We start from the raw sequence: 26,266 nt of genomic DNA, 5'->3' as shown, positions 1-26,266 counted from the left end.
GGTGGGTTTTGAAGCTTCTCAGGTGGATTTTGAAGCTTCTCAGGTGGCTTTTTAGGCTCTGAGTTGGGTTTTGGAGCTTCTCAGGTGGCTTTTAAGGCTTCTCAGGTGGGTTTTGAAGCTTATTAAGTGTCTTTTTAGTTTCTGAGGTGGCTTTTGGAGCTCCTCAAGTTGGTTTTGAAGCTTCCCAGGTGGATTTTGAAGCTTCTCATGAGGGTTCGGAGGTACTTAGGTTGGTTTTGAAGCTTCTCAGGTGGGTTTGGAGCTTCTCAGGTGGGTTTTGAAGCTTCTCAGGTGGCTTTTGAAGCTTCTTAAGTGTCTTTTTAGCTTCTGAGGTGGGTTTTGAAGCTTCTCAAGTGGATTTTGAGGTTCTTAGGTGGCTTTTGAAGCATCTCAGGTGGCTTTTGAAGCATCTCAGGTGGCTTTTGAAGCATCTCAGGTGGCTTTTGAAGCATCTCAGGTGGGTTTTGAAGGTTCTCAGGTGGGTTTTGGAGCTTCTTAAGTGTCTTTTTAGCTTCTGAGGTGGGTTTTGAAGCTTCTCAAGTGGATTTTGAGGTTCTCAGATGCCTTTTGGAGCTCCTCAGATGCCTTTTGGAGCTCCTCAGGTGCCTTTTGGAGCTCCTCAGGTGCCTTTTGGAGCTCCTCAGGTGCCTTTTGGAGCTCCTCAGGTGCCTTTTGGAGCTCCTCAGGTGGCTTTTGGAGCTCCTCAGGTGCCTTTTGAAGCTCCTCAGGTGGCTTTTTAGCTTCTGAGGTTGGTTTTGAAGCTTTTCAGGTGGGTTTGGAGCTTCCTTGTTTGATTTTGAAGCTTCTGAGGTGGATTTTGAGGTTCTTAGGAGGCTTTTGGAGCTCCTCAGGTGGCTTTTGAAGCTCCTCAGGTGGGTTTGAAGCTCCTCAGGTGGCTTTTGAAGCTCCTCAGGTGGGTTTTGAGGCTCCTCAAGTGAGTTTTGAAGCTTCTTAAGTGTCTTTTGAGGTTCTCAGGTGGATTTTGAGGTTCTCAGGTGGATTTTGAGGTTCTCAGGTGGCTTTTGAAGCTTCTCCGGTGGCTTTTGGAGCTTCTGGCCCTTTCCCCGCAGGCAAAACTGCATCCTGGCCGACGAGATGGGCCTGGGCAAGACCATCCAGTCCATCGCCTTCCTCCAGGAGGTCTACAACGTGGGCATCCGAGGGCCCTTCTTGGTCATCGCTCCCCTTTCCACCATCACCAACTGGGAACGGGAGTTCTCCACCTGGACCGAGATGAACAGCATCGTCTACCACGGCAGCTTGGCCTCCAGGCAGATGATCCAACAGTACGAGATGTACTGCAAGGACACCAGGGTGAGGACCTCGCCGCCGCCGGGACCTTCTGCTCTTGGGTTGGAGCTTCTAGAGGGGGTTTGGGACCTTCTGGAGAGGGTTTGGGGCCTCCAGGTCTTGGTTTGGAGCTTCTAGTGGGGGTTTGGGACCTTCTAGAGAGGGTTTGGGGCCTCCAGGTCTTGGTTTGGAGCTTCTAGTGGGGGTTTGGGACCTTCTAGAGAGGGTTTGGGGTTTCCACGTCTTGGTTTGGAGCTTCTAGTGGGGGTTTGGGACCTTCTAGTTGGGGTTTGGGACCTTCTGGTCTTGGTTTGGAGCTTCTAGAGGGGGTTTGGGACCTTCTAGTTGGGGTTTGGGACCTTCTGGTCTTGGTTTGGAGCTTCTAGTGGGGGTTTTGGAGCTTCTAGTGGGGGTTTGGGATCTTCTGGAGAGGGTTTGGGGCCTCCAGGTCTTGGTTTGGAGCTTCTAGTGGGGGTTTGGGACCTTCTAGAGAGGGTTTGGGGCCTCCAGGTCTTGGTTTGGACCTTCTAGTTGGGGTTTGGGGCCTTCTGGTCTTGGTTTGGAGCTTCTAGTGGGGGTTTTGGAGCTTCTCGCTTGGGTTCAGAGGTTCTCAAGTGGCTTTTGGAGCTTCTAGGTTGGGTTTTGGAGCTTCTCAAGTGGGTTTTGAAGCTCCTCATGAGGGTTTTGAAGCTGCTCAGGTGGTTTTTGAGCTTCTAAAGTTGGTTTTGAAGCTTCTCAGGTGGCTTTTGAAGCCTCCAACCCCTCTTCTCCTCCTCCTCCTCCTCCTCCTCCTCCTCCAGGGCCGCCTCATCCCCGGGGCCTACAAGTTCGACGCCCTCATCACGACCTTCGAGATGATCCTCTCGGATTGTCCCGAGCTGCGGGAGATCGAGTGGCGCTGCGTCATCATCGACGAGGCCCATCGCCTCAAGAACCGCAACTGCAAGCTCCTCGACAGCCTCAAGCACATGGACCTGGTGAGAAGAAGGCGCTGGGACCTCTCCTGGACCTTCTCCGGGGGGTTGGAGGACGTTTCTTGGAGGTTTCGTGGCGTTTTGGAGGCATCTCGAGGGCTTTGAGCTCATTTCGTGGCGTCTTGGAGGCATCTGGAGGGGTTTGAGCTCATTTCGTGGCGTCTTGGAGGCATCTGGAGGGGTTTGAGCTCATTTCGTGGTGTCTTGGTGGCATCTGGAGGGGTTTGAGCTCGTTTCGTGGGGTCTTGGTGGCATCTGGAGGGGTTTGAGCTCATTCTATGGAGTCTTGGTGGCATCTGGAGGGGTTTGAGCTCATTTCGTGGCGTCTTGGAGGCATCTGGAGGGGTTTGAGCTCATTTCGTGGCGTCTTGGTGGCATCTGGAGGGGTTTGAGGTCATTTCATTGCGTCTTGGAGGCATCTGGAGGGCTTTGAGCTCATTTCGTGGCGTCTTGGAGGCATCTGGAGGGCTTTGAGGTCATTTCGTGGCGTCTTGGAGGCATCTGGAGGGGTTTGAGCTCATTTCGTGGCGTCTTGGAGGCATCTGGAGGGGTTTGAGCTCATTTCGTGGCGTCTTGGAGGCATCTGGAGGGGTTTGAGCTCGTTTCGTGGCGTCTTGGAGGCATCTGGAGGGGTTTGAGCTCATTTCGTGGCGTCTTGGAGGCATCTGGAGGGGTTTGAGCTCATTTCGTGGCATCTTGGAGGCATCTGGAGGGGTTTGAGTTCCTTTCGTGGCGTCTTGGAGGCATCTGGAGGGGTTTGAGCTCATTTCGTGGCGTCTTGGTGGCATCTGGAGGGGTTTGAGCTCATTTCGTGGCGTCTTGGTGGCATCTGGAGGGGTTTGAGGTCATTTCGTGGCATCTTGGAGGCATCTGGAGGGGTTTGAGCTCATTTCGTGGCATCTTGGTGGCATCTGGAGGGGTTTGAGCTCATTTCGTGGCGTCTTGGAGGCATCTGGAGGGGTTTGAGCTCATTTCGTGGCGTCTTGGAGGCATCTGGAGGGGTTTGAGCTCATTTCGTGGCATCTTGGAGGCATCTGGAGGGGTTTGAGTTCCTTTCGTGGCGTCTTGGAGGCATCTGGAGGGGTTTGAGCTCATTTCGTGGGGTCTTGGAGGCATCTGGAGGGGTTTGAGCTCATTTCGTGGCGTCTTGGAGGCATCTGGAGGGGTTTGAGCTCATTTCGTGGGGTCTTGGTGGCATCTGGAGGGCTTTGAGCTCATTTCGTGGAGTCTTGGAGGCATCTGGAGGGGTTTGAGCTCGTTTCGTGGCGTCTTGGAGGCATCTGGAGGGGTTTGAGCTCATTTCGTGGAGTCTTGGTGGCATCTGGAGGGGTTTGAGCTCATTTTGTGGCGTCTTGGAGGCATCTGGAGGGGTTTGAGCTCGTTTCGTGGAGTCTTGGAGGCATCTGGAGGGGTTTGAGCTCATTTCGTGGCGTCTTGGAGGCATCTGGAGGGGTTTGAGCTCATTTCGTGGCGTCTTGGAGGCATCTGGAGGGGTTTGAGCTCCTCGTTTTGGATCCTGGTGGCCCCTGGAGATGTTTAACCCTCGTCTTCTTGGTCCTCTAGGAGCACAAGGTCCTCTTGACGGGCACCCCCCTCCAGAACACGGTGGAGGAACTTTTCAGCCTTCTCCACTTCTTGGAACCTTCTCAGTTCCCTTCGGAAGCCGAGTTCCTCAAGGACTTTGGAGACCTCAAGACCGAGGAGCAGGTGAGACCTTCCAGAAGCTCTTTGGAGCTTCTCGTGGTGGTTTGGGACCTCCTAGTGGTGGTTTGGGACCTCCTAGTGGTGGTTTGGGACCTCCTAGTGGTGGTTTGGGACCTCCTAGTGGTGGTTTGGGACCTCCTAGTGGTGGTTTGGGACCTCCTAGTGGTGGTTTGGGACCTCCTAGTGGTGCTTTTGGACCTTCTCGTGGTGCTTTTGGACCTCCTAATGGGGGTTTTGGACCTCCTAGTGGTGCTTTGGGACCTTCTAGTGGTGGTTTGGGACCTTCTAGAGGTGCTTTTGGACCTTCTAGTGATGGTTTTGGAGCTTCTAGTAGGGGTTTGGGACCTTCTAGTGGTGCTTTTGGATCTTCTAGTGGTGCTTTCGACCTCCTAGTGGTGGTTTGGGACCTCCTAGTGGTGGTTTGGGACCTCCTAGTGGTGGTTTGGGACCTCCTAGTGGTGGTTTGGGACCTCCTAGTGGTGGTTTGGGACCTTCTAGAGGTGCTTTTGGACCTTCTCGTGGTGGCTTTGGACCTTCTCGTGGTGCTTTTGACCTCCTAAAGGTGGTTTGGGACCTTCTAGAGGTGCTTTTGGACCTTCTAGAGGTGCTTTTGGACCTTCTAGAGGTGCTTTTGGACCTTCTAGAGGTGCTTTTGGACCTTCTAGTGGTGGTTTTGGACCATCTAGTGGTGGTTTTGGAGCTTCTAGTGGGGGTTTGAGACCTTCTAGTGGTGCTTTTGGACCTTCTCGTGGTGGTTTGGGACCTTCTCGTGGTGGTTTGGGACCTCCTAGTGGTGGTTTTAACCTCCTAGAGGTGGTTTTGGACCTTCTCGTGGTGGCTTTGACCTCCTAGAGGTGCTTTTGGACCTCCTTGTGGTGGTTTGGGACCTTCTCGTGGTGCTTTTGACCTTCTCGTGGTGTTTTTGGACCTTCTCGTGGTGTTTTTGGACCTTCTTGTGGTGCTTTTGACCTTCTCGTGGTGTTTTTGGACCTTCTCGTGGTGCTTTTGACCTCCTAGAGGTGGTTTTGGACCTTCTCGTGGTGGCTTTGACCTCCTCGTGGTGCTTTTGACCTCCTAGAGGTGGTTCTGGACCTCCTCGTGGTGGCTTTGACCTCCTAGAGGTGGTTGTGGACCTTCTCCCCCAGGTGCAGAAGCTCCAGGCCATCCTGAAGCCCATGATGCTTCGCCGCCTGAAGGAGGACGTGGAGAAGAACTTGGCCCCCAAGCAGGAGACCATCATCGAGGTGGAGCTCACCAACATCCAGAAGAAATACTACAGGGCCATCTTGGAGAAGAACTTCTCCTTCCTCTCCAAGGGGGCCGGACACACCAACATGCCCAACCTCCTCAACACCATGATGGAGCTTCGCAAGTGCTGCAACCACCCCTATCTCATCAACGGTGAGGACCACGCGGGCTTGGAGACCAGCGGGTTGAGGTTCCTCAAGGAAAAACGGGGGTTGGAGACCAGAAAGTTGAGGTTCTCCATGAGGAAATGGGGGTTGGAGACCAGAAATGGGGGTTGGAGACCATCAGGTTGAGGTTCTTCAAGAGGAAATGGGGTTTGGGGACCAGAAATGGGGGTTGGAGACCAGAAATGGGGTTTGGAGACCATCAGGTTGAGGTTCCTCAGGGAAAAATGGGGGTTGGAGACCAGAAAGTTGAGGTTCTCCATGAAAAATTTGGGTTTGGAGACCAGAAATGGGGCTTGGAGACCAGAAATGGGGTTTGGGGACCAGAAATGGGGCTTGGAGACCATCAAGTTGAGGTTCTCCAAGAGGAAATGGGGGTTGGAGACCAGAAATGGGGCTTGGAGACCAGAAAGTTGAGGTTCTCCAAGAGGAAATGGGGCTTGGAGACCAGAAATGGGGCTTGGAGACCAGAAATGGGGATTGGAGACCATCAAGTTGAGGTTCCTCAAGGAAAAATGGGGTTTGGAGACCAGAAATGGGGTTTGGAGCCCATCAAGTTGAGGTTCCTCAAGGAAAAATGGGGGTTGGAGACCAGAAAGTTGAGGTTCTCCATGAAAAATTGGGGTTTGGAGACCAGAAATGGGGCTTGGAGCCCATCAGGTTGAGGTTCTCCAAGAGGTAATGGGGCTTGGAGACCAGAAATGGGGTTTGGAGACCAGAAATGGGGTTTGGAGACCAGAAAGTTGAGGTTCCTCAAGGAAAAATGGGGTTTGGAGCCCATCAAGTTGAGGTTCTCCAAGAGGAAATGGGGTTTGGAGACCAGAAATGGGGCTTGGAGACCAGAAAGTTGAGGTTCCTCAAGGAAAAATGGGGCTTGGAGACCATCAAGTTGAGGTTCTCCAAGAGAAAATGGAGGTTGGAGACCAGAAATGGGGTTTGGAGACCATCGGGTTGAGGTTCCTCAAGAGGAAATGGGGCTTGGAGACCAGAAAGTTGAGGTTCTCCATGAAAAAATGGGTTTGGGGAGCATCAAGTTGAGGTTCTCCAAGAGGAAATGGGGGTTGGAGACCAGAAATGAGGTTTGGAGACCAGAAAGTTGAGGTTCTCCAAGAAAAAATGAGGGTTGGAGACCAGAAATGGGGTTTGGAGACCAGAAATGGGGCTTGGAGCCCATCAGGTTGAGGTTCCTCAAGGAAAAATGGGGGTTGGAGACCATCAGGTTGAGGTTCTCCAAGAGGAAATGGGGTTTGGAGACCAGAAATGGGGTTTGGAGACCAGAAATGGGGGTTGGAGACCATCAGGTTGAGGTTCTCCAAGAGGAAATGGGGTTTGGAGACCAGAAATGGGGTTTGGAGACCAGAAAGTTGAGGTTCCTCAAGGAAAAATGGGGTTTGGAGACCAGAAATGGGGTTTGGAGCCCATCAAGTTGAGGTTCCTCAAGGAAAAATGGGGGTTGGAGACCAGAAAGTTGAGGTTCTTCAAGAGGAAATGGGGCTTGGAGACCAGAAATGGGGCTTGGAGATCAGAAATGGGGTTTGGAGCCCATGAAGTTGAGGTTCTCCAAGAGAAAATGGGGTTTGGAGACCAGAAATGGGGCTTGGAGACCAAAAAGTTGAGGTTCCTCAAGGAAAAATGGGGGTTGGACACTAGAAATGGGGCTTGGAGCCCATCAAGTTGAGGTTCCTCAAGGAAAAATGGGGCTTGGAGACCAGAAATAGGGTTTGGAGCCCATCAGGTTGAGGTTCTCCAAGAGGAAATGGGGTTTGGAGACCAGAAATGGGGCTTGGAGACCAGAAATGGGGCTTGGAGACCAGAAATGGGGTTTGGAGACCAGAAATGGGGCTTGGAGACCAGAAAGTTGAAGTTCTCCAAGAGAAAATGAGGGTTGGAGACCAGAAATCAGGTTTGGAGACCAGAAAGTTGAGGTTCTCCAAGAGGAAATGGGGTTTGGAGACCAGAAATCAGGTTTGGAGACCAGAAAGTTGAGGTTCTCCAAGAGGAAATGGGGCTTGGAGACCAGAAATGGGGGTTGGAGACCATCAGGTTGAGGTCTCCAAGAGGAAATGGGGTTTGGAGACCAGAAATGGGGTTTGGAGACCATCAAGTTGAGGTTCCTCAAGGAAACATGGGGGTTGGAGACCATCAGGTTGAGGTTCTCCAAGAGGAAATGGGGCTTGGAGACCAGAAATGGGGCTTGGAGCCCATCAGGTTGAGGTTCCTCAAGGAAAAATGGGGTTTGGAGACCAGAAATGGGGTTTGGAGACCAGAAATGGGGATTGGAGACCATCAAGTTGAGGTTCCTCAAGGAAAAATGGGGTTTGGAGACCAGAAATGGGGTTTGGAGCCCATCAAGTTGAGGTTCCTCAAGGAAAAATGGGGGTTGGAGACCAGAAAGTTGAGGTTCTCCATGAAAAATTGGGGTTTGGAGACCAGAAATGGGGCTTGGAGCCCATCAGGTTGAGGTTCTCCAAGAGGTAATGGGGCTTGGAGACCAGAAATGGGGTTTGGAGACCAGAAATGGGGTTTGGAGACCAGAAAGTTGAGGTTCCTCAAGGAAAAATGGGGTTTGGAGCCCATCAAGTTGAGGTTCTCCAAGAGGAAATGGGGTTTGGAGACCAGAAATGGGGCTTGGAGACCAGAAAGTTGAGGTTCCTCAAGGAAAAATGGGGCTTGGAGACCATCAAGTTGAGGTTCTCCAAGAGAAAATGGAGGTTGGAGACCAGAAATGGGGTTTGGAGACCATCGGGTTGAGGTTCCTCAAGAGGAAATGGGGCTTGGAGACCAGAAAGTTGAGGTTCTCCATGAAAAAATGGGTTTGGGGAGCATCAAGTTGAGGTTCTCCAAGAGGAAATGGGGGTTGGAGACCAGAAATGAGGTTTGGAGACCAGAAAGTTGAGGTTCTCCAAGAAAAAATGAGGGTTGGAGACCAGAAATGGGGTTTGGAGACCAGAAATGGGGCTTGGAGCCCATCAGGTTGAGGTTCCTCAAGGAAAAATGGGGGTTGGAGACCATCAGGTTGAGGTTCTCCAAGAGGAAATGGGGTTTGGAGACCAGAAATGGGGTTTGGAGACCAGAAATGGGGGTTGGAGACCATCAGGTTGAGGTTCTCCAAGAGGAAATGGGGTTTGGAGACCAGAAATGGGGTTTGGAGACCAGAAAGTTGAGGTTCCTCAAGGAAAAATGGGGTTTGGAGACCAGAAATGGGGTTTGGAGCCCATCAAGTTGAGGTTCCTCAAGGAAAAATGGGGGTTGGAGACCAGAAAGTTGAGGTTCTTCAAGAGGAAATGGGGCTTGGAGACCAGAAATGGGGCTTGGAGATCAGAAATGGGGTTTGGAGCCCATGAAGTTGAGGTTCTCCAAGAGAAAATGGGGTTTGGAGACCAGAAATGGGGCTTGGAGACCAAAAAGTTGAGGTTCCTCAAGGAAAAATGGGGGTTGGACACTAGAAATGGGGCTTGGAGCCCATCAAGTTGAGGTTCCTCAAGGAAAAATGGGGCTTGGAGACCAGAAATAGGGTTTGGAGCCCATCAGGTTGAGGTTCTCCAAGAGGAAATGGGGTTTGGAGACCAGAAATGGGGCTTGGAGACCAGAAATGGGGCTTGGAGACCAGAAATGGGGTTTGGAGACCAGAAATGGGGCTTGGAGACCAGAAAGTTGAAGTTCTCCAAGAGAAAATGAGGGTTGGAGACCAGAAATCAGGTTTGGAGACCAGAAAGTTGAGGTTCTCCAAGAGGAAATGGGGTTTGGAGACCAGAAATCAGGTTTGGAGACCAGAAAGTTGAGGTTCTCCAAGAGGAAATGGGGCTTGGAGACCAGAAATGGGGGTTGGAGACCATCAGGTTGAGGTCTCCAAGAGGAAATGGGGTTTGGAGACCAGAAATGGGGTTTGGAGACCATCAAGTTGAGGTTCCTCAAGGAAACATGGGGGTTGGAGACCATCAGGTTGAGGTTCTCCAAGAGGAAATGGGGCTTGGAGACCAGAAATGGGGCTTGGAGCCCATCAGGTTGAGGTTCCTCAAGGAAAAATGGGGTTTGGAGACCAGAAATGGGGTTTGGAGACCAGAAATGGGGCTTGGAGACCAGAAATGGGGTTTTGAGACCATCAGGTTGAGGTTCCTCAAGGAGAAATGGGGCTTGGAGACCAGAAATAGGGTTTGGAGACCATCAAGTTGAGGTTCTTCATGAAAAATTGGGGTTTGGAGACCAGAAAGTTGAGGTTCTCCGAGAGGAAATGGGGGTTGGAGACCAGAAATGGGGTTTGGAGACCAGAAATGGGCCTTGGAGCCCCTCAAGTTGAGGTTCCTCAAGGAAAAATGGGGTTTGGGGACCAGAAATGGGGTTTGGAGCCCATCAGGTTGAGGTTCCTCAAGGAAAAATGAGGTTTGGAGAGCATCAAGTTGAGGTTCTCCAAGAGGAAATGGGGGTTGGAGACCAGAAATGGGGGTTGGAGACCATCAGGTTGAGGTTCTCCAAGAGGAAATGGGGTTTGGAGACCAGAAATGGGGCTTGGAGACCAGAAATGGGGTTTGGAGCCCACCAAGTTGAGGTTCTCCATGAGGAAATGGGGTTTGGAGACCAGAAATGGGGCTTGGAGACCAGAAATGGGGCTTGGAGCCCCTCAAGTTGAGGTTCCTCAAGGAAAAATGAGGTTTGGAGACCAGAAATGGGGTTTGGAGCCCATCAGGTTGAGGTTCTCCAAGAGGAAATGGGGGTTGGAGACCAGAAATGGGGCTTGGGGACCAGAAAGTTGAGGTTCTCCAAGAGGAAATGGGGCTTGGAGACCAGAAATGGGGCTTGGAGACCAGAAATGGGGTTTGGGGACCATCAGGTTGAGGTTCTCCAAGAGGAAATGGGGTTTGGAGACCAGAAATGGGGCTTGGAGACCAGAAATGAGGTTTGGAGACCAGAAAGTTGAGGTTCTCCAAGAGGAAATGGGGCTTGGAGACCAGAAATGGGGCTTGGAGACCAGAAAGTTGAGGTTCCTCAAGGAAAAATGGGGGTTGGAGACCATCAGGTTGAGGTTCTCCAAGAGGAAATGGGGGTTGGAGACCAGAAATGGGGGTTGGAGACCAGAAAGTTGAGGTTCTCCAAGAGGAAATGGGGTTTGGAGACCAGAAATGGGGTTTGGAGACCAGAAAGTTGAAGTTCTCCAAGAGAAAATGAGGGTTGGAGACCAGAAATCAGGTTTGGAGACCAGAAAGTTGAGGTTCCTCAAGGAAAAATGAGGTTTGGAGCCCATCAAGTTGAGGTTCTCCAAGAGGAAATGGGGCTTGGAGACCAGAAATGGGGTTTGGAGCCCATCGAGTTGAGGTTCCTCAAGGAAAAATGGGGGTTGGAGACCCGAAATGGGGTTTGGAGACCAGGAAGTTGAGGTTCTCCAAGAGGAAATGAGGGTTGGAGACCAGAAATGGGGCTTGGAGACCTTCAAGTTGAGGTTCTCCAAGAGGAAATGGGGTTTGGAGACCAGAAATGGGGCTTGGAGACCAGAAATGGGGCTTGGAGACCAGAAAGTTGAGGTTCTCCAAGAGGAAATGGGGCTTGGAGACCAGAAATGGGGTTTGGAGACCAGAAATGGGGCTTGGAGACCAGAAAGTTGAGGTTCCTCAAGGAAAAATGAGGTTTGGAGCCCATCAGGTTGAGGTTCTCCAAGAGGAAATGGGGGTTGGAGACCAGAAATGGGGTTTGGAGACCAAAAAGTTGAGGTTCTCCAAGAGGAAATGGGGCTTGGAGACCAGAAATGGGGTTTGGAGACCATCAGGTTGAGGTTCTCCAAGAGGAAATGGGGCTTGGAGACCAGAAATGGGGTTTGTAGACCCTCAAGTTGAGGTTCTCCAAGAGGAAATGGGGCTTGGAGACCAGAAATGGGGCGTGGAGACCAGAAATTTGAGGTTCTCCATGAAAAAATTGGGGTTTGGAGACCAGAAATGGGGCTTGGAGACCAGAAATGGAGCTTGGACCCCCTCAAGTTGAGGTTCCTCAAGGAGAACCGCGGTTTGGAGGCCCCCAGGCTTCATTTCGTGAAGGAGCTCGACCTCTGCAGGTCCCACCTTGAGCTTCTCCCCTTTGTCCAGGCGCCGAGGAGAAGATCGTGGCCGAGTTCCGCGCCTCCTGCCCCCCCCACCACGTCCCCGTGGACTTCCACCTGCAGGCCATGGTGCGCTCGGCCGGCAAGCTGGTCCTCATCGACAAGCTCCTCCCCAAACTCAAAGCCGGAGGCCACAAGGTCCTCATCTTCTCGCAGATGGTGCGCTGCTTGGACATCCTGGAGGACTATCTCATCCAGAAGAGGTGGGACGGGGTGGAGGAGAAGAAGGATGGAGCTGGAGGTCCATAGGGACGTCCAGGTCCATCCGGGTGGTCTTCTAGGTATCTCTACGAGAGGATCGATGGGAGGGTGAGGGGCAACCTGCGGCAGGCGGCCATCGACCGCTTCAGCAAGGTGGACTCGGACCGCTTCGTCTTTCTCCTCTGCACCCGGGCCGGTGGCCTCGGCATCAACCTGACGGCCGCCGACACCTGCATCATCTTCGACTCCGACTGGAACCCCCAGAACGACCTCCAGGTGAGGCCACCGGGGGGCCGGAGGGCGCGGGGTGGCGTGGGTCCTCCCCGCCAGGTTCTTCTGAGGTTCCTCGTCCTGGTTCCTTCAAGGTTCCTCTTCCAGGTTCCTTCAAGGTTCCTCGTCCAGGTTCCTCCAAGGTTCCTCTGAGGTTCTTCTTCCAGGTTCTTGAAGGTTCCTCTGAGGTTCCTCTGAGGTTCCTCTGAGGTTCCTCCAAGGTTCCTCTTCCAGGTTCTTCTTCCAGGTTCCTCTTCCAGGTTCTTGAAGGTTCTTCCAAGGTTCTTCTTCCAAGTTCTTGAAGGTTCCTCTTCCAGGTTCTGCTTCCAGGTTCCTCTGAGGTTCCTCTTCCAGCTTCTTCCAAGGTTCCTCTGAGGTTCCTCTTCCAGGTTCTTGAAGGTTCTTCCAGGTTCTTGAAGGTTCCTCTTCCAGGTTCCTCTTCCAGGTTCTTCTGAGGTTCCTCCAAGGTTCGTCTTCCAAGTTCTTGAAGGTTCCTCTTGCAGCTTCTTCCGAGGTTCCTCTGAGGTTCCTCTTCCAGGTTCTTCTGAGGTTCCTCCAAGGTTCCTCTTCCAAGTTCTTGAAGGTTCCTCTTCCAGCTTCTTCCAAGGTTCCTCTGAGGTTCTTCTTCCAGGTTCTTGAAGGTTCTTCCAGGTTCTTGAAGGTTCCTCTTCCAGGTTCCTCTTCCAGGTTCCTCTGAGGTTCCTCCAAGGTTCCTCTTCCAAGTTCTTGAAGGTTCCTCTTCCAGGTTCTTGTTCCAGGTTCCTCTTCCAGGTTCTTGAAGGTTCTTCCAAGGTTCTTCTTCCAGGTTCTTGAAGGTTCCTCTTCCAGCTTCCTTCAAGGTTCCTCTTCCAAGGTTCCTCTTCCAACCTCTTCCTCCAAGGTTCCTCTGAGGTTCCTCTTCCAGGTTCTGGAAGGTTCTTCTTGCAGGTTCCTCTTCCAGCTTCCTCCGAGGTTCTTCTGAGGTTCCTCTTCCAGGTTCTCAAAGGTTCTTCTTCCAGCTTCCTCCAAGGTTCCTCAAACCAAACCCCTCAGAGGTTCCTCTGAGGTTCCTCTTCCAGCTTCCTCCAAGGTTCCTCTTCCAAGTTCTTGAAGGTTCTTCCAGGTTCCTCCAAAGTTCTTCTTCCAGGTTTTGGAGGGTTCCTCTTCCAGGTTCTTCCAAGGTTCCTCTTCCAAGTTCTTGAAGGTTCTTCCAGCTTCCTCCAAGGTTCCTCTGAGGTTCCTCTTCCAGGTTCTTGAAGGTTCCTCTTCCAGGTTCTGCTTCCAGGTTGCTCTGAGGTTCCTCTGAGGTTCCTCTTCCAAGTTCTTGAAGGTTCTTCTTCCAGGTTCTTCTTCCAGGTTCCTCTTCCAGCTTCTTCTGAGGTTCCTCTGAGGCTCCTCCTCCAGGTTCTTGAAAGTTCTTCCAAGGTTCCTCTTCCAAGTTCTTGAAGGTTCTTCCAGCTTCCTCCGAGGTTCCTCTGAGGTTCCTCTTCCAGGTTCTTGAAGGTTCCTCTTCCAGCTTCCTCCGAGGTTCCTCTGAGGTTCCTCTTCCAGGTTCTGGAAGGTTCTTCTTGCAGGTTCTGCTTCCAGCTTCCTCTGAGGTTCCTCTTTCAGGTTCTTGAAGGTTCTTCTTGCAAGTTCTTGAAGGTTCTTCTTGCAGGTTCTGCCTCCAGCTTCCTCCAAGTTTCCTCCAAGGTTCTTCTTCCAGCTTCCTCTGAGGTTTCTCTTCCAACTTCTTGAAGGTTCTTCTTGAAGGTTCTTCTTGAAGGTTCTTCTTGAAGGTTCTTCTTGAAGGTTCTTCTTGAAGGTTCTTCTTGAAGGTTCTTCTTGAAGGTTCTTCTTCCAGGTTCTTCTTCCAGGTTCTTCTTCCAGGTTCTTCTTCCAAGGTTCCTCTTCCACCTTCCTCCAAGCTTCCTCTGAGGTTCCTCTTCCAACTTCTTGAAGGTTCCTCTGACGTTCCTCTTCCAGGTTCTTGAAGGTTCCTCGAAGGTTCCTTTGAGGTTCCTCTTCCAGCTTCCTCTGAGGTTCCTCTTCCAACTTCTTGAAGGTTCTTCTTGAAGGTTCTTCTTGAAGGTTCTTCTTGAAGGTTCTTCTTGAAGGTTCTTCTTGAAGGTCCTTCTTGAAGGTCCTTCTTGAAGGTCCTTCTTCCAAGGTTCCTCTGAGGTTCCTCTTCCAAGTTCTTGAAGGTTCTTCTTCCAGGTTCCTCTTCCAGCTTTCTCCGAGGTTCCTCTGAGGTTCCTCTTCCAACTTATTGAAGATCCTTCTTGAAGGTCCTTCTCGAAGGTTCTTCTTCCAGGTTCTTCTTCCAGGTTCTTCTTCCAGGTTCTTCTTCCAGGTTCTTCTTCCAAGGTTCCTCTGAGGTTCCTCTTCCAAGTTCTTGAAGGTTCCTCTTCCAGCTTCCTCTGAGGTTCCTCTTCCAACTTCTTGAAGGTTCTTCTCGCAGGTTCTTCTCGAAGGTTCTTCTTCCAGGTTCTTCTTCCAGGTTCTTCTTCCAGGTTCTTCTTCCAGGTTCTTCTTCCAGGTTCTTCTTCCAGGTTCTTCTTCCAGGTTCTTCTTGAAGGTCCTTCTTGAAGGTCCTTCTTGAAGGTCCTTCTTGAAGGTCCTTCTTGAAGGTCCTTCTCTCAGGTTCTTCTCTCAGGTTCTTCTTCCAGGTTCTTCTTCCAGGTTCTTCCTCCAGGTTCTTCCTCCAGGTTCTTCCTCCAGGTTCTTCCTCCAGGCAGGTTCTTCTTCCAAGGTTCCTCTGAGGTTCCTCTCCCGCCTCCTCGGAGCTCGCTGGGCTCCTCGTCCCCGCCCTGACCTCCCCGCGTTGTCCCCTCCGGCAGGCCCAGGCGCGGTGCCACCGCATCGGGCAGAGCAAGGCGGTCAAGGTCTATCGGCTCATCACGCGCAACTCCTACGAGCGGGAGATGTTCAACAAGGCCAGCCTCAAGCTGGGCCTCGACAAGGCCGTCCTGCAGTCCATGAGCGGCCGCGAGGGCAGCATCGCGGGGGTAAGGGGGCCCCGGGCGCTGGAGAAGACCTCCTCTGGCCAGAAAGCAGGGTTGGAGGTCAAAAAGTTGAGGTTCTCCAGGAGAAAATGGGGCTTGGAGACCAGAAATGGGGTTTGGAGACCAGAAAGTTGAGGTTCCTCAAGGAAAAATGGGGGTTGGAGACCAGAAAGTTGAGGTTCTTCATGAAAAATTGGGGCTTGGAGACCAGAAATGGGGTTTGGAGAACATCAAGTTGAGGTTCCTCAAGGAAAAATGGGGGTTGGAGACCAGAAATGGGGTTTGGAGAACATCAAGTTGAGGTTCCTCAAGGAAAAATGGGGGTTGGAGACCAGAAAGTTGAGGTTCTCCATGAAAAATTGGGGTTTGGAGACCAGAAAGTTGAGGTTCTCCAAGAGGAAATGGGGTTTGAAGACCAGAAATGGGGCTTGGAGACCAGAAAGTTGAGGTTCCTCAAGGAACAATGCGGGTTGGAGACCATCAGGTTGAGATTCTCCAAGAGGAAATGGGGGTTGGAGACCAGAAATGGGGCTTGGAGACCAGAAAGTTGAGGTTCCTCAAGGAAAAATGGGGGTTGGAGACCAGAAATGGGGTTTGGAGACCAGAAAGTTGAGGTTCCTCAAGGAGAAATGGGGGTTGGAGACCAGAAATGGGGGTTGGAGACCAAAAAGTTGAGGTTCTCCAGGAGAAAATGGGGTTTGGAGACCAGAAATGGGGCTTGGAGACCAGAAAGTTGAGGTTCCTCGAGGAGAAATGGGGGTTGGAGACCAGAAATGGGGCTTGGAGACCAGAAAGTTGAGGTTCCTCAAGGGAAAATGGGGGTTGGAGACCATCAGGTTGAGGTTCTCCAAGAGGAAATGGGGCTTGGAGACCAGAAATGGGGCTTGGAGACCAGAAAGTTGAGGTTCCTCAAGGAACAATGGGGTTTGAAGACCAGAAATGGGGGTTGGAGACCATCAAGTTGAGGTTCTCCAAGAGGAAATGGGGCTTGGAGACCAGAAATGGGGCTTGGAGACCAGGAAGTTGAGGTTCCTCAAGGAAAAATGGGGCTTGGAGACCAGAAATGGGGGTTGGAGACCATCAGGTTGAGGTTCTCCAAGACGAAATGGGGTTTGGAGACCAGAAATGGGGGTTGGAGACCAGAAAGTTGAGGTTCCTCAAGGAAAAATGGGGGTTGGAGACCAGAAATGGGGCTTGGAGCCCATCAAGTTGAGGTTCTCCAAGAGGAAATGGGGGTTGGAGACCAGAAATGGGGGTTGGAGACCAGAAAGTTGAGGTTCTCCAAGAGGAAATGGGGCTTGGAGACCAGAAATGGGGTTTGAGACCAGAAAGTTGAGGTTCCTCAAGGAAAAATGGGGGTTGGAGACCAGAAATGGGGCTTGGAGCCCATCAAGTTGAGGTTCTCCAAGAGGAAATGGGGGTTGGAGACCAGAAATGGGGCTTGGAGACCAGAAAGTTGAGGTTCTCCAAGAGGAAATGGGGTTTGAAGACCAGAAATGGGGGTTGGAGACCAGAAATGGGGCTTGGAGACCAGAAAGTTGAGGTTCCTCAAGGAAAAATGGGGGTTGGAGACCAGAAAGTTGAGGTTCTCCAGGAGAAAATGGGGGTTGGAGACCAAAAAGTTGAGGTTCTCCAAGAGGAAATGGGGCTTGGAGACCAGAAATGGGGCTTGGAGACCAGAAATGGGGCTTGGAGACCAAAAAGTTGAGGTTCTTCAAGGAAAAATGGGGGTTGGAGACCAGAAATGGGGTTTGGAGACCAGAAAGTTGAGGTTCTCCAAGAGGAAATGGGGTTTGGAGGCCAGAAATGGGGTTTGGAGACCAGAAAGTTGAGGTTCCTCAAGGAAAAATGGGGGTTGGAGACCAGAAATGGGGCTTGGAGACCATCAAGTTGAGGTTCTCCAAGAGGAAATGGGGTTTGGAGACCAGAAATGGGGTTTGGTGACCAGAAAGTTGAGGTTCCTCAAGGAGAAATGGGGGTTGGAGACCATCAGGTTGAGGTTCTCCAAGAGGAAATGGGGGTTGGAGACCAGAAATGGGGTTTGGAGACCAGAAATGGGGTTTGGGACCTTCCTTCTCTGGTGGCAGATCCAGCAGTTCTCCAAGAAGGAGATCGAGGACCTCCTGCGCAAAGGCGCCTACGCGGCCATCATGGAGGAGGACGACGAGGGCTCCAAGTTCTGCGAGGAGGACATCGACCAGATCCTCCTGCGCCGCACCACGACCATCACCATCGAGAGCGAGGGCAAGGGCTCCACCTTCGCCAAGGTCCCTTCTTCTCCTCCAGCTTCTTCTCCAGCTCCAGCTTCTCCTTCTCGGGGGGGTTTGGAGCTTCTCAAGTGGGTTTTGAGGTCCTCAAGGTGGTTTTGGAGCATCTCATGAGGGTTTTGAAGCTCCTCAAGGGGGTTTTGAAGCTTCTCAGGTGGGTTTTGAGGTCCTCAAGGTGGTTTTGGAGCTCCTCAAGGTGGTTTGAAGCTCCTCAAGGTGGTTTTGGAGCTCCTCGAGGTGGTTTTGGAGCTCCTCAAGGTGGTTTTGAAGCTCCTCAAGGTGGTTTTGGAGCTTCTCATGTGGGTTTTGAGCTTCTCAAGGTGGTTTTGGAGCTTCTCATGTGGCTTTTGAGCTTCTCAGGGTGGTTTTGGAGCTCCTCAAGGTGGTTTGAAGCTCCTCAAGGTGGTTTTGGAGCTCCTCAAGGTGGTTTTGGAGCTCCTCAAGGTGGTTTTGGAGCTCCTCAAGGTGGTTTTGAAGCTTCTCAGGTGGGTTTTGAAGCTTCTCAGGTGGGTTTTGAAGCTTCTCAGGTGGGTTTTGAAGCTTCTCAGGTGGGTTTTGAAGCTTCTCAGGTGGGTTTTGAAGCTTCTCAAGGTGGTTTTGGAGCTTCTCAAGGTGGTTTTGAAGCTTCTCAGGAGGGTTTTGAGCTTCTCAAGGTGGTTTTGAAGCTCCTCAAGGTGGTTTTGAAGCTTCTCAAGTTGATTTTGAAGCTCCTCGAGGTGGTTTTGAAGCTCCTCGAGGTGGTTTTGGAGCTTCTCAAGTTGATTTTGAAGCTCCTCAAGGTGGTTTGAAGCTTCTCAGGTGGTTTTGGAGCTCCTCGAGGTGGTTTTGAAGCTCCTCGAGGTGGTTTTGGAGCTTCTCAAGGTGGTTTTGGAGCTTCTCAAGGTGGTTTTGGAGCTTCTCAGGTGGGTTTGGACCTCCTCAAGGTGGTTTTGAAGCTCCTCAAGGAGGTTTTGGAGCTCCTCAAGGTGGTTTTGGAGCTCCTCAAGGTGGTTTTGGAGCTCCTCAAGGTGGTTTTGGAGCTCCTCAAGGTGGTTTTGGAGCTCCTCAAGGTGGTTTTGGAGCTCCTCGAGGTGGTTTTGGAGCTCCTCAAGGGGGTTTTGAAGCTCCTCAAGGTGATTTTGGAGCTCCTCAAGGTGGTTTTGAGCTTCTAAAGTTGGTTTTGAAGCTCCTCAAGGGGGTTTTGAAGCTCCTCGAGGTGGTTTTGAAGCTCCTCAGGGTGGTTTTGAGCTTCTCAAGGTGGTTTTGGAGCTCCTCAAGGTGGTTTTGAAGCTCCTCAAGGTGGTTTTGAAGCTTCTCAAGGTGGTTTTGAAGCTCCTCGAGGTGGTTTTGGAGCTTCTCAGGTGGTTTTGGAGCTTCTCAAGGTGGTTTTGGAGCTTCTCAAGGTGGTTTTGGAGCTTCTCAGGTGGGTTTGGACCTCCTCAAGGTGGTTTTGAAGCTCCTCAAGGAGGTTTTGGAGCTCCTCAAGGTGGTTTTGGAGCTCCTCAAGGTGGTTTTGGAGCTCCTCAAGGTGGTTTTGGAGCTCCTCAAGGTGGTTTTGGAGCTCCTCAAGGTGGTTTTGGAGCTCCTCGAGGTGGTTTTGGAGCTCCTCAAGGGGGTTTTGAAGCTCCTCAAGGTGATTTTGGAGCTCCTCAAGGTGGTTTTGAGCTTCTAAAGTTGGTTTTGAAGCTCCTCAAGGGGGTTTTGAAGCTCCTCGAGGTGGTTTTGAAGCTCCTCAGGGTGGTTTTGAGCTTCTCAAGGTGGTTTTGGAGCTCCTCAAGGTGGTTTTGAAGCTCCTCAAGGTGGTTTTGAAGCTTCTCAAGGTGGTTTTGAAGCTCCTCGAGGTGGTTTTGGAGCTTCTCAGGTGGGTTTTGAGCTTCTCAGGTGGGTTCTGAGCGTCTTCTCCTCCTCCAGGCGAGCTTCGTGGCCTCCGAGAACCGAACCGACATCGCCCTGGACGACCCCAACTTCTGGCAGAAGTGGGCCAAGAAGGCCGACCTGGACCTGGACCTTCTCAACAGCAAGGTAGGGGGACAACCCTGCTCCTCCTGGACCTTCTGGGGCTCCTCCAGGTCCTCATGGACCTTCTGGGGCTCCTCGAGGTCCTTCTGGAGCTTCTGGGGTTCCTCAAGCTCTTGATGAACCTTTTTCCATGGTTCCTCAAGTCCTCATGGAGCTTCTAGGGCTCCTCCTGGAGCTTCTGGGGCTCCTCAAGCTCCTCCTGGAGCTTCTGGGGCTCCTCGAGGTCCTCGAGGACCTTCCCAGCTCCTCTTGGACCTCTCTGCACGTAGTTATGGAGCCTCCGAGCTCCTCCAGGTCCTCCCGGAGCCTCTTGCGGCTCCTCAACCTCTCCTAGAACCTTCTCCTGTGGTTCCTCAAGGTTCCTCTGAGGTTCCTAAGCTCCTTGTGGACCTTCCGAGCTCCTTTTGGACCTTTCTAGACGTAGTTATGGAGCCTCCGAGCTCCTCCAGGTCCTTATGGAGCTTCTGTGGCTCCTCGAGGTCCTCGTGGAGCTTCCAGGGTCCTTGTGGAGCTTCTGTGACTCCTCAAGGTCCTTGTGGAGCTTCTGGGGTTCCTCAAGCTCTTGATGAACCTTCTTCCATGGTTCCTCAAGTCCTCATGGAGCTTCTAGGGCTCCTCCTGGAGCTTCTGGGGCTCCTCGAACTCCTCGAGGACCTTCCCAGCTCCTCTTGGACCTCTCTGGACGTAGTTATGGAGCCTCCGAGCTCCTCCAGGTCCTCCCGGAGCCTCTTGCGGCTCCTCAACCTCTCCTTGAACCTTCTCCTGTGGTTCCTCAAGGTTCCTCTGAGGTTCCTAAGCTCCTTGTGGACCTTCCAAGCTCCTTTTGGACCTTTCTAGACGTAGTTATGGAGCCTCCGAGCTCCTCCAGGTCCTCCTGGAGCTTCCAGGCTCCTCGAGGACCTTCCTGGAGAAGATCCCATGGTGTCTTCTCCTCCCGCAGAACACGCTGGTCATCGACACCCCCCGGGTGAGGAAGCAAACGCGCCACTTCAGCACCTTGAGGGACGACGACCTGGTGGAATTTTCCGACCTGGAGAGCGAGGACGACGAGAAACCTCGAGCCCGGAGACACGAGAGGTCCCACCACCCCTTGGCCCACCACCAGCCGCCCTCCCACCCGCCTCCGTACGGCCGCACCGACTGCTTCCGCGTGGAGAAACATCTCCTGGTCTTCGGGTGAGGTCCTCGAGGGGCTTTGGTGGCCTCCAGGACCTTCTCAGGGGGCTTTGGTGGCCTCCAGGAGCTTCTCAGGGGGCTTTGGTGGCCTCCAGGAGGTTCTAAAGGGGCTTTAGTGGCCACCACGAGGGTCTCAGAAGGTTCCTGGTGGCCTCCAGGAGGTTCTAAAGGGCTTTGGTTCCTCTCTAGAGGTTCTAAGAGGCTCTTGGTGGCCACCACGAGGGTCTCAGAAGGTTCCTGGTGGCCTCCAGGAGGTTCTAAAGGGCTTTGGTGGCCACCACGAGGGTCTCAGAAGGTTCCTGGAGGCCTCCAGGAGGTTCTAAAGGGCTTTGGTTCCTCTCTAGAGGGTCTCCAGGGGCTTTGGTGGCCACCAGGAGGGTCTCAGAAGGTTCCTGGTGGCCTCCAGGAGGTTCTAAAGGGCTTTGGTGGCCACCACGAGGGTCTCAGAAGGTTCCTGGAGGCCTCCAGGAGGTTCTAAAGGGCTTTGGTTCCTCTCTAGAGGGTCTCGAGGGGCTTTGGTGGCCACCACGAGGTCCTCAAGGGGCTTTGGTGGCCACCAGGAGCTTCTCAGGGGGCTTTGGTGGCCTCCAGGAGGTTCTAAAGGGGCTTTAGTGGCCACCACGAGGGTCTCAGAAGGTTCCTGGTGGCCTCCAGGAGGTTCTAAAGGGCTTTGGTTCCTCTCTAGAGGGTCTCGAGGGGCTTTGGTGGCCACCACGAGGGTCTAAGAAGGTTCCTGGAGGCCTCCAGGAGGTTCTAAAGGGGCTTTAGTGGCCACCACGAGGGTCTGAGAAGGTTCCTGGTGGCCTCCAGGAGGTTCTAAAGGGCTTTGGTTCCTCTCTAGAGGGTCTCGAGGGGCTTTGGTGGCCTCCAGGAGCTTCTCAGGGGGCTTTGGTGGCCTCCAGGAGCTTCTAAAGGGGCTTTAGTGGCCACCACGAGGGTCTAAGAAGGTTCCTGGAGGCCTCCAGGAGGTTCTAAAGGGCTTTGGTTCCTCTCTAGAGGTCCTCAAGGGGCTTTGGTGGCCACCACGAGGGTCTCAGAAGGTTCCTGGTGGCCTCCAGGAGCTTCTCAGGGGGCTTTGGTGGCCTCCAGGAGCTTCTAAAGGGGCTTTGGTGGCCACCACGAGGGTCTAAGAAGGTTCCTGGAGGCCTCCAGGAGGTTCTAAAGGGCTTTGGTTCCTCTCTAGAGGGTCTCCAGGGGCTTTGGTGGCCACCACGAGGTTCTCAGGGGGCTTTGGTGGCCACCACGAGGGTCTGGGGGGGCTCTGGTTCTTCTGGAGAAGGAAGATGAGGTCCTCCAGCTCCACTTTGAGATGGTTTGAGGTCCTCCAACCCCACTTTGAGCTCCTCAAGCCCCATTTTAAGGTGTTTTGAGGTCCTCCAGCCCCACTTTGAAGTAGTTTGAGGTCCTCCAGCCTCACTTTGAGGTGGTTTGAGGTCCTCCAGCCCCATTTTAAGGTGGTTTGAGGTCCTTCAAACCCACTTTGAGATGATTTGAGGTCCTCCAGCCCCACTTTGAGATGGTTTGAGGTCCTTCAAACCCACTTTGAGATGGTTTGAGATCCTCCAGCCCCACTTTGAGATGGTTTGAGGTCCTTCAAACCCACTTTGAGGTCCTCCAGCCCCACTTTGAGATGGTTTGAGGTCCTCCAGCCCCACTTTGAGATGGTTTGAGGTCCTCCAGCCCCACTTTGAGATGGTTTGAGGTCCTCCAGCTCCACCTTGAGGTCCTCCAGCCCCATTTTAAGGTGCTTTGATGTCCTTCAAACCCTCTTTGAGATGGTTTGAGGTCCTCCAGCCCCACTTTGAGATGGTTTGAGGTCCTCTAGCCCCACTTTGAGGTGGTTTGAGGTCCTCCAGCCCCACTTTGAGATGGTTTGAGGTCCTCCAGCCCCACTTTGAGATGGTTTGAGGTCCTCTAGCCCCATTTTGAGGTCCTCCAGCCCCATTTTAAGGTGGTTTGAGGTCCACCAGCCCCACTTTGAGGTCCTCCAGCCCCACTTTGAAGTAGTTTGAGGTCCTCCAGCCCCACTTTGAGATGGTTTGAGGTCCTTCAAACCCACTTTGAGATGGTTTGAGGTCCTTCAAACCCACTTTGAGATGGTTTGAGGTCCTCCAGCCCCACTTTGAGATGGTTTGAGGTCCCTCAAACCCTCTTTGAGATGGTTTGAGGTCCTTCAAACCCACTTTGAGGTACCCTTACTCCATTTTAAGGTGGTTTGAGGTCCTTCAAACCCTCTTTGAGATGGTTTGAGATCCTCCAGCCCCATATTGAGGTCCTCCAGCTCCATTTTGAGATGCTTTGAGGTCCTCCAGCCCCACTTTGAGATGGTTTGAGGTCCTCCAGCCCCACTTTGAGGTGGTTTGAGGTCCTCCAGCCCCATTTTGAGGTCCCCTGCTCCATTTTGAGGTGGTTTGAGGTCTCTCAAACCCACTTTGAGATGCTTTGAGGTCCTCCAGCCCCACTTTGAGATGGTTTGAGGTCCTCCAGCCCCATTTTGAGGTCCCCCTGCTCCATTTTAAGGTGGTTTGAGGTCCTCCAACTCCACTTTGAGATGGTTTGAGATCCTCCAGCCCCACTTTGAGGTCCTCCAGCTCCATTTTGAGGTGGTTTGAGGTCCTTCAAACCCACTTTGAGGTCCTCCAGCCCCACTTTGAGGTGGTTTGAGGTCCTCCAGCCCCACTTTGAGGTTCTCCAGCCCCATTTATAGGTGATTTGAGGTCCTTCAAATCCACTTTGAGATGGTTTGAGGTCCTCCAGCCCCCCATTGAGGTCCTCCAGCTCCATTTTGAGATGCTTTGAGGTCCTCCAGCCGCACTTTGAGATGGTTTGAGGTCCTCCAGCCCCACTTTGAGGTCCTCCAGCCCCATTTTAAGGTGGTTTGAGGTCCTCCAGCCCCACTTTGAGCTCCTCAAGCCCCATTTTAAGGTGGTTTGAGGTCCTCCAGCCCCACTTTGAGATGCTTTGAGGTCCTCCAGCCCCATTTTGAGGTCCCCCTGCTCCATTTTGAGATGCTTTGAGGTCCTCTAGCCCCACTTTGAGGTCCTCTAGCCCCGTTTTGAGATGGTTTGAGGTCCTTCAAACCCACTTTGAGGTTCTCCAGCCCCACTTTGAAGTAGTTTGAGGTACTCCAGCCCCACTTTGAGATGGTTTGAGGTCCCTCAAACCCACTTTGAGATGGTTTGAGGTCCTTCAAACCCACTTTGAGGTACCCTTACTCCATTTTAAGGTGGTTTGAGGTCCTTCAAACCCTCTTTGAGATGGTTTGAGATCCTCCAGCCCCACTTTGAGGTCCTCCAGCTCCATTTTGAGATGGTTTGAGGTCCTTCAAACCCACTTTGAGGTCCTCCAGCCCCATTTTAAGGTGGTTTGAGGTCCTCCAACTCCACTTTGAGATGTTTTGAGATCCTCCAGCCCCACTTTGAGGTCCTCCAGCCCCACTTTGAGATGGTTTGAGGTCCTCCAGCCCCACTTTGAGATGGTTTGAGGTCCTCCAGCCCCACTTTGAGGTGGTTTGAGGTCCTCCAGCCCCACTTTGAGGTCCTCCAGCTCCATTTTGAGATGGTTTGAGGTCCTCTAGCTCCATTTTGAGGTGGTTTGAGATCCTCCAGCCCCACTTTGAGGTCCTCCAGCCCCATTTTAAGGTGGTTTGAGGTCCTCCAGCCCCACTTTGAGATGGTTTGAGGTCCTCCAGCCCCACTTTGAGATGGTTTGAGGTCCTTCAAACCCACTTTGAGGTCACCCTGCTCCATTTTAAGGTGGTTTGAGGTCCTCTAGCTCCATTTTGAGGTGGTTTGAGGTCCCTCAGACCCACTTTGAGATGGCTTGAGGTCCTCCAGCTCCACTTTGAGGTCCTCCAGCTCCATTTTGAGATGGTTTGAGGTCCTTCAAACCCACTTTGAGGTACCCTTACTCCATTTTAAGGTGGTTTGAGGTCCTTCAAACCCTCTTTGAGATGGTTTGAGGTCCTCCAGCCCCACTTTGAGGTCCTCCAGCTCCATTTTGAGATGGTTTGAGGTCCTTCAAACCCACTTTGAGGTCCTCCAGCCCCATTTTGAGGTGGTTTGAGGTCCTCCAACCCCTCTTTGAGATGTTTCGAGCTCCTCCAGCCCCGTCTCCGGCCTCTCCCGCGCAGGTGGGGCCGCTGGCGGGACATCTTGTCCCACGGGCGCTTCAAGCGGCGCCTGTCGGAGCGCGACGTGGAGACCATCTGCCGCGCCATCCTGGTCTATTGTCTTCTCCACTACCGCGGCGACGAGAACATCAAGAGCTTCATCTGGGACCTCATCAGCCCCGGCGAGAACGGGAAAAGCAAAGAGCTCCAGAACCACTCAGGTGAGGACCTCCTGGAGCTTCCAGAACCTTCCCCGCCACCTCCAGAGGTGCCACCGGGATGTCTTCTCCTCCGTTTCTCCCACCGCGTCCATCTCAGGTCTCTCCATCCCGGTTCCTCGGGGTCGCAAAGGGAAGAAGGTGAAGAACCAAAGCGGCTTCGATGTCCACAAGGCCGAGTGGATCCGGAAATACAACCCGGACGCCCTCTTCCAAGACGAGAGCTACAAGAAGCACCTCAAGCACCAGTGCAACAAGTAGGTTGAGGGCCTCCTGGACCTTCTCGAAGGTCCTCGTGGCCTCGGAGCTCCTCAAAACCTCCATAATTTTCTTTTGGGACACGTCAAACCCCACCACGAGGCCTCGGGGTGGAGGTCCTGGAGGTCCCGTCTTTCTCCTCAGGGTTCTCCTCAGGGTGCGGATGCTCTATTACCTGCGGCAGGAGGTCATCGGAGACCAGGCCGAGAAGGTCTTGGCGGGAGCCGTGGCCAGGTGAGGCCTGGGGACCTGCTGGGGCGGCGCCGGGGGGTTCTCCAGGACCTCTTTGAGGTCCTCCAGCTCCGTTTGGAGGTGGCTTGAGGTCCTCCAGCCCCATTTTGAGGTGGTTTGAGGTCCTTCAAACCCACTTTGAGGTCCTCCAGCTCCATTTTGAGGTAGTTTGAGGTCCTCCAGCTCCATTTTGAGGTAGTTTGAGGTCCTCCAGCTCCATTTTGAGGTCCTCCAGCTCCATTTTGAGGTCCTCCAGCCCCACTTTGAGGTGGTTTGAGGTCCTTCAAACCCACTTTGAGGTCCTCCAGCTCCATTTTGAGGTGGTTTGAGGTCCTCCAGCCCCACTTTGAGGTCCTCCAGCTCCATTTTGAGGTGGTTTGAGGTCCTTCAAACCCACTTTGAGGTCCTCCAGCTCCATTTTGAGGTGGTTTGAGGTCCTTCAAACCCACTTTGAGGTCCTCCAGCCCCACTTTGAGGTGGTTTGAGGTCCTCCAGCCCCTCTTTGAGGTCCTCCAGCTCCATTTTGAGGTGGTTTGAGGTCCTCCAGCTCCATTTTGAGGTCCTCCAGCTCCATTTTGAGGTGGTTTGAGGTCCTCCAGCCCCACTTTGTGGTCCTCCAGCTCCATTTTGAGGTGGTTTGAGGTCCTCCTGCTCCATTTTGAGATGCTTTGAGGTCCTCCAGCTCCACTTTGAGGTCCTCCAGGTCCATTTTGAGGTGGTTTGAGGTCCTCCAGCTCCACTTTGAGGTCCTCCAGCTCCATTTTGAGGTGGTTTGAGGTCCTCCAGCCCCACTTTGAGGTCCTCCAGCCCCATTTTGAGGTGGTTTGAGGTCCTCCAGCCAGACTTTGAGGTGGTTTGAGGTCATTCAAACCCACTTTGAGGTCCTCCAGCTCCATTTTGAGGTGGTTTGAGGTCCTCCAGCTCCATTTTGAGGTCCTCCAGCTCCGTTTTGAGGTGGCTTGAGGTCCTCCAGCTCCACTTTGAGGTCCTCCAGCTCCATTTTGAGGTGGTTTGAGGTCCTCCAGCCCCACTTTGAGGTCCTCCAGCTCCGTTTTGAGGTGGTTTGAGGTCCTCCAGCTCCATTTTGAGGTGGTTTGAGGTCCTTCAA

General features: G+C 52.8%; 1 protein-coding gene across 3 annotated transcripts in view; it reads left to right on the top strand.

Annotated features, from left to right (window-relative positions):
- Positions 1–26,266, top strand: part of CHD8 (chromodomain helicase DNA binding protein 8) — a 74,593-nt gene that overhangs the window by 28,435 nt on the left and 19,892 nt on the right. For all 3 annotated transcript variants that reach the window (XM_069879140.1, XM_069879139.1, XM_069879141.1), the window contains 13 exons: positions 1,071–1,314; positions 2,091–2,267; positions 3,828–3,971; positions 5,114–5,369; positions 11,452–11,668; positions 11,747–11,942; positions 14,735–14,902; positions 16,987–17,166; positions 19,057–19,167; positions 20,105–20,340; positions 24,473–24,672; positions 24,770–24,926; positions 25,072–25,161. In XM_069879140.1, the coding sequence (XP_069735241.1) occupies positions 1,071–1,314; positions 2,091–2,267; positions 3,828–3,971; positions 5,114–5,369; positions 11,452–11,668; positions 11,747–11,942; positions 14,735–14,902; positions 16,987–17,166; positions 19,057–19,167; positions 20,105–20,340; positions 24,473–24,672; positions 24,770–24,926; positions 25,072–25,161 (2,376 nt within the window). The remainder of the gene's footprint in view (positions 1–1,070; positions 1,315–2,090; positions 2,268–3,827; positions 3,972–5,113; positions 5,370–11,451; positions 11,669–11,746; positions 11,943–14,734; positions 14,903–16,986; positions 17,167–19,056; positions 19,168–20,104; positions 20,341–24,472; positions 24,673–24,769; positions 24,927–25,071; positions 25,162–26,266) is intronic.

The sequence above is a fragment of the Phaenicophaeus curvirostris genome, chromosome 33 (assembly GCF_032191515.1).
Source record: "Phaenicophaeus curvirostris isolate KB17595 chromosome 33, BPBGC_Pcur_1.0, whole genome shotgun sequence".
Lineage (NCBI taxonomy): Eukaryota > Metazoa > Chordata > Aves > Cuculiformes > Cuculidae > Phaenicophaeus > Phaenicophaeus curvirostris.
Note: the sequence above shows the minus strand (reverse complement) of the source record. Positions and strands in the feature narration are given on the sequence as shown.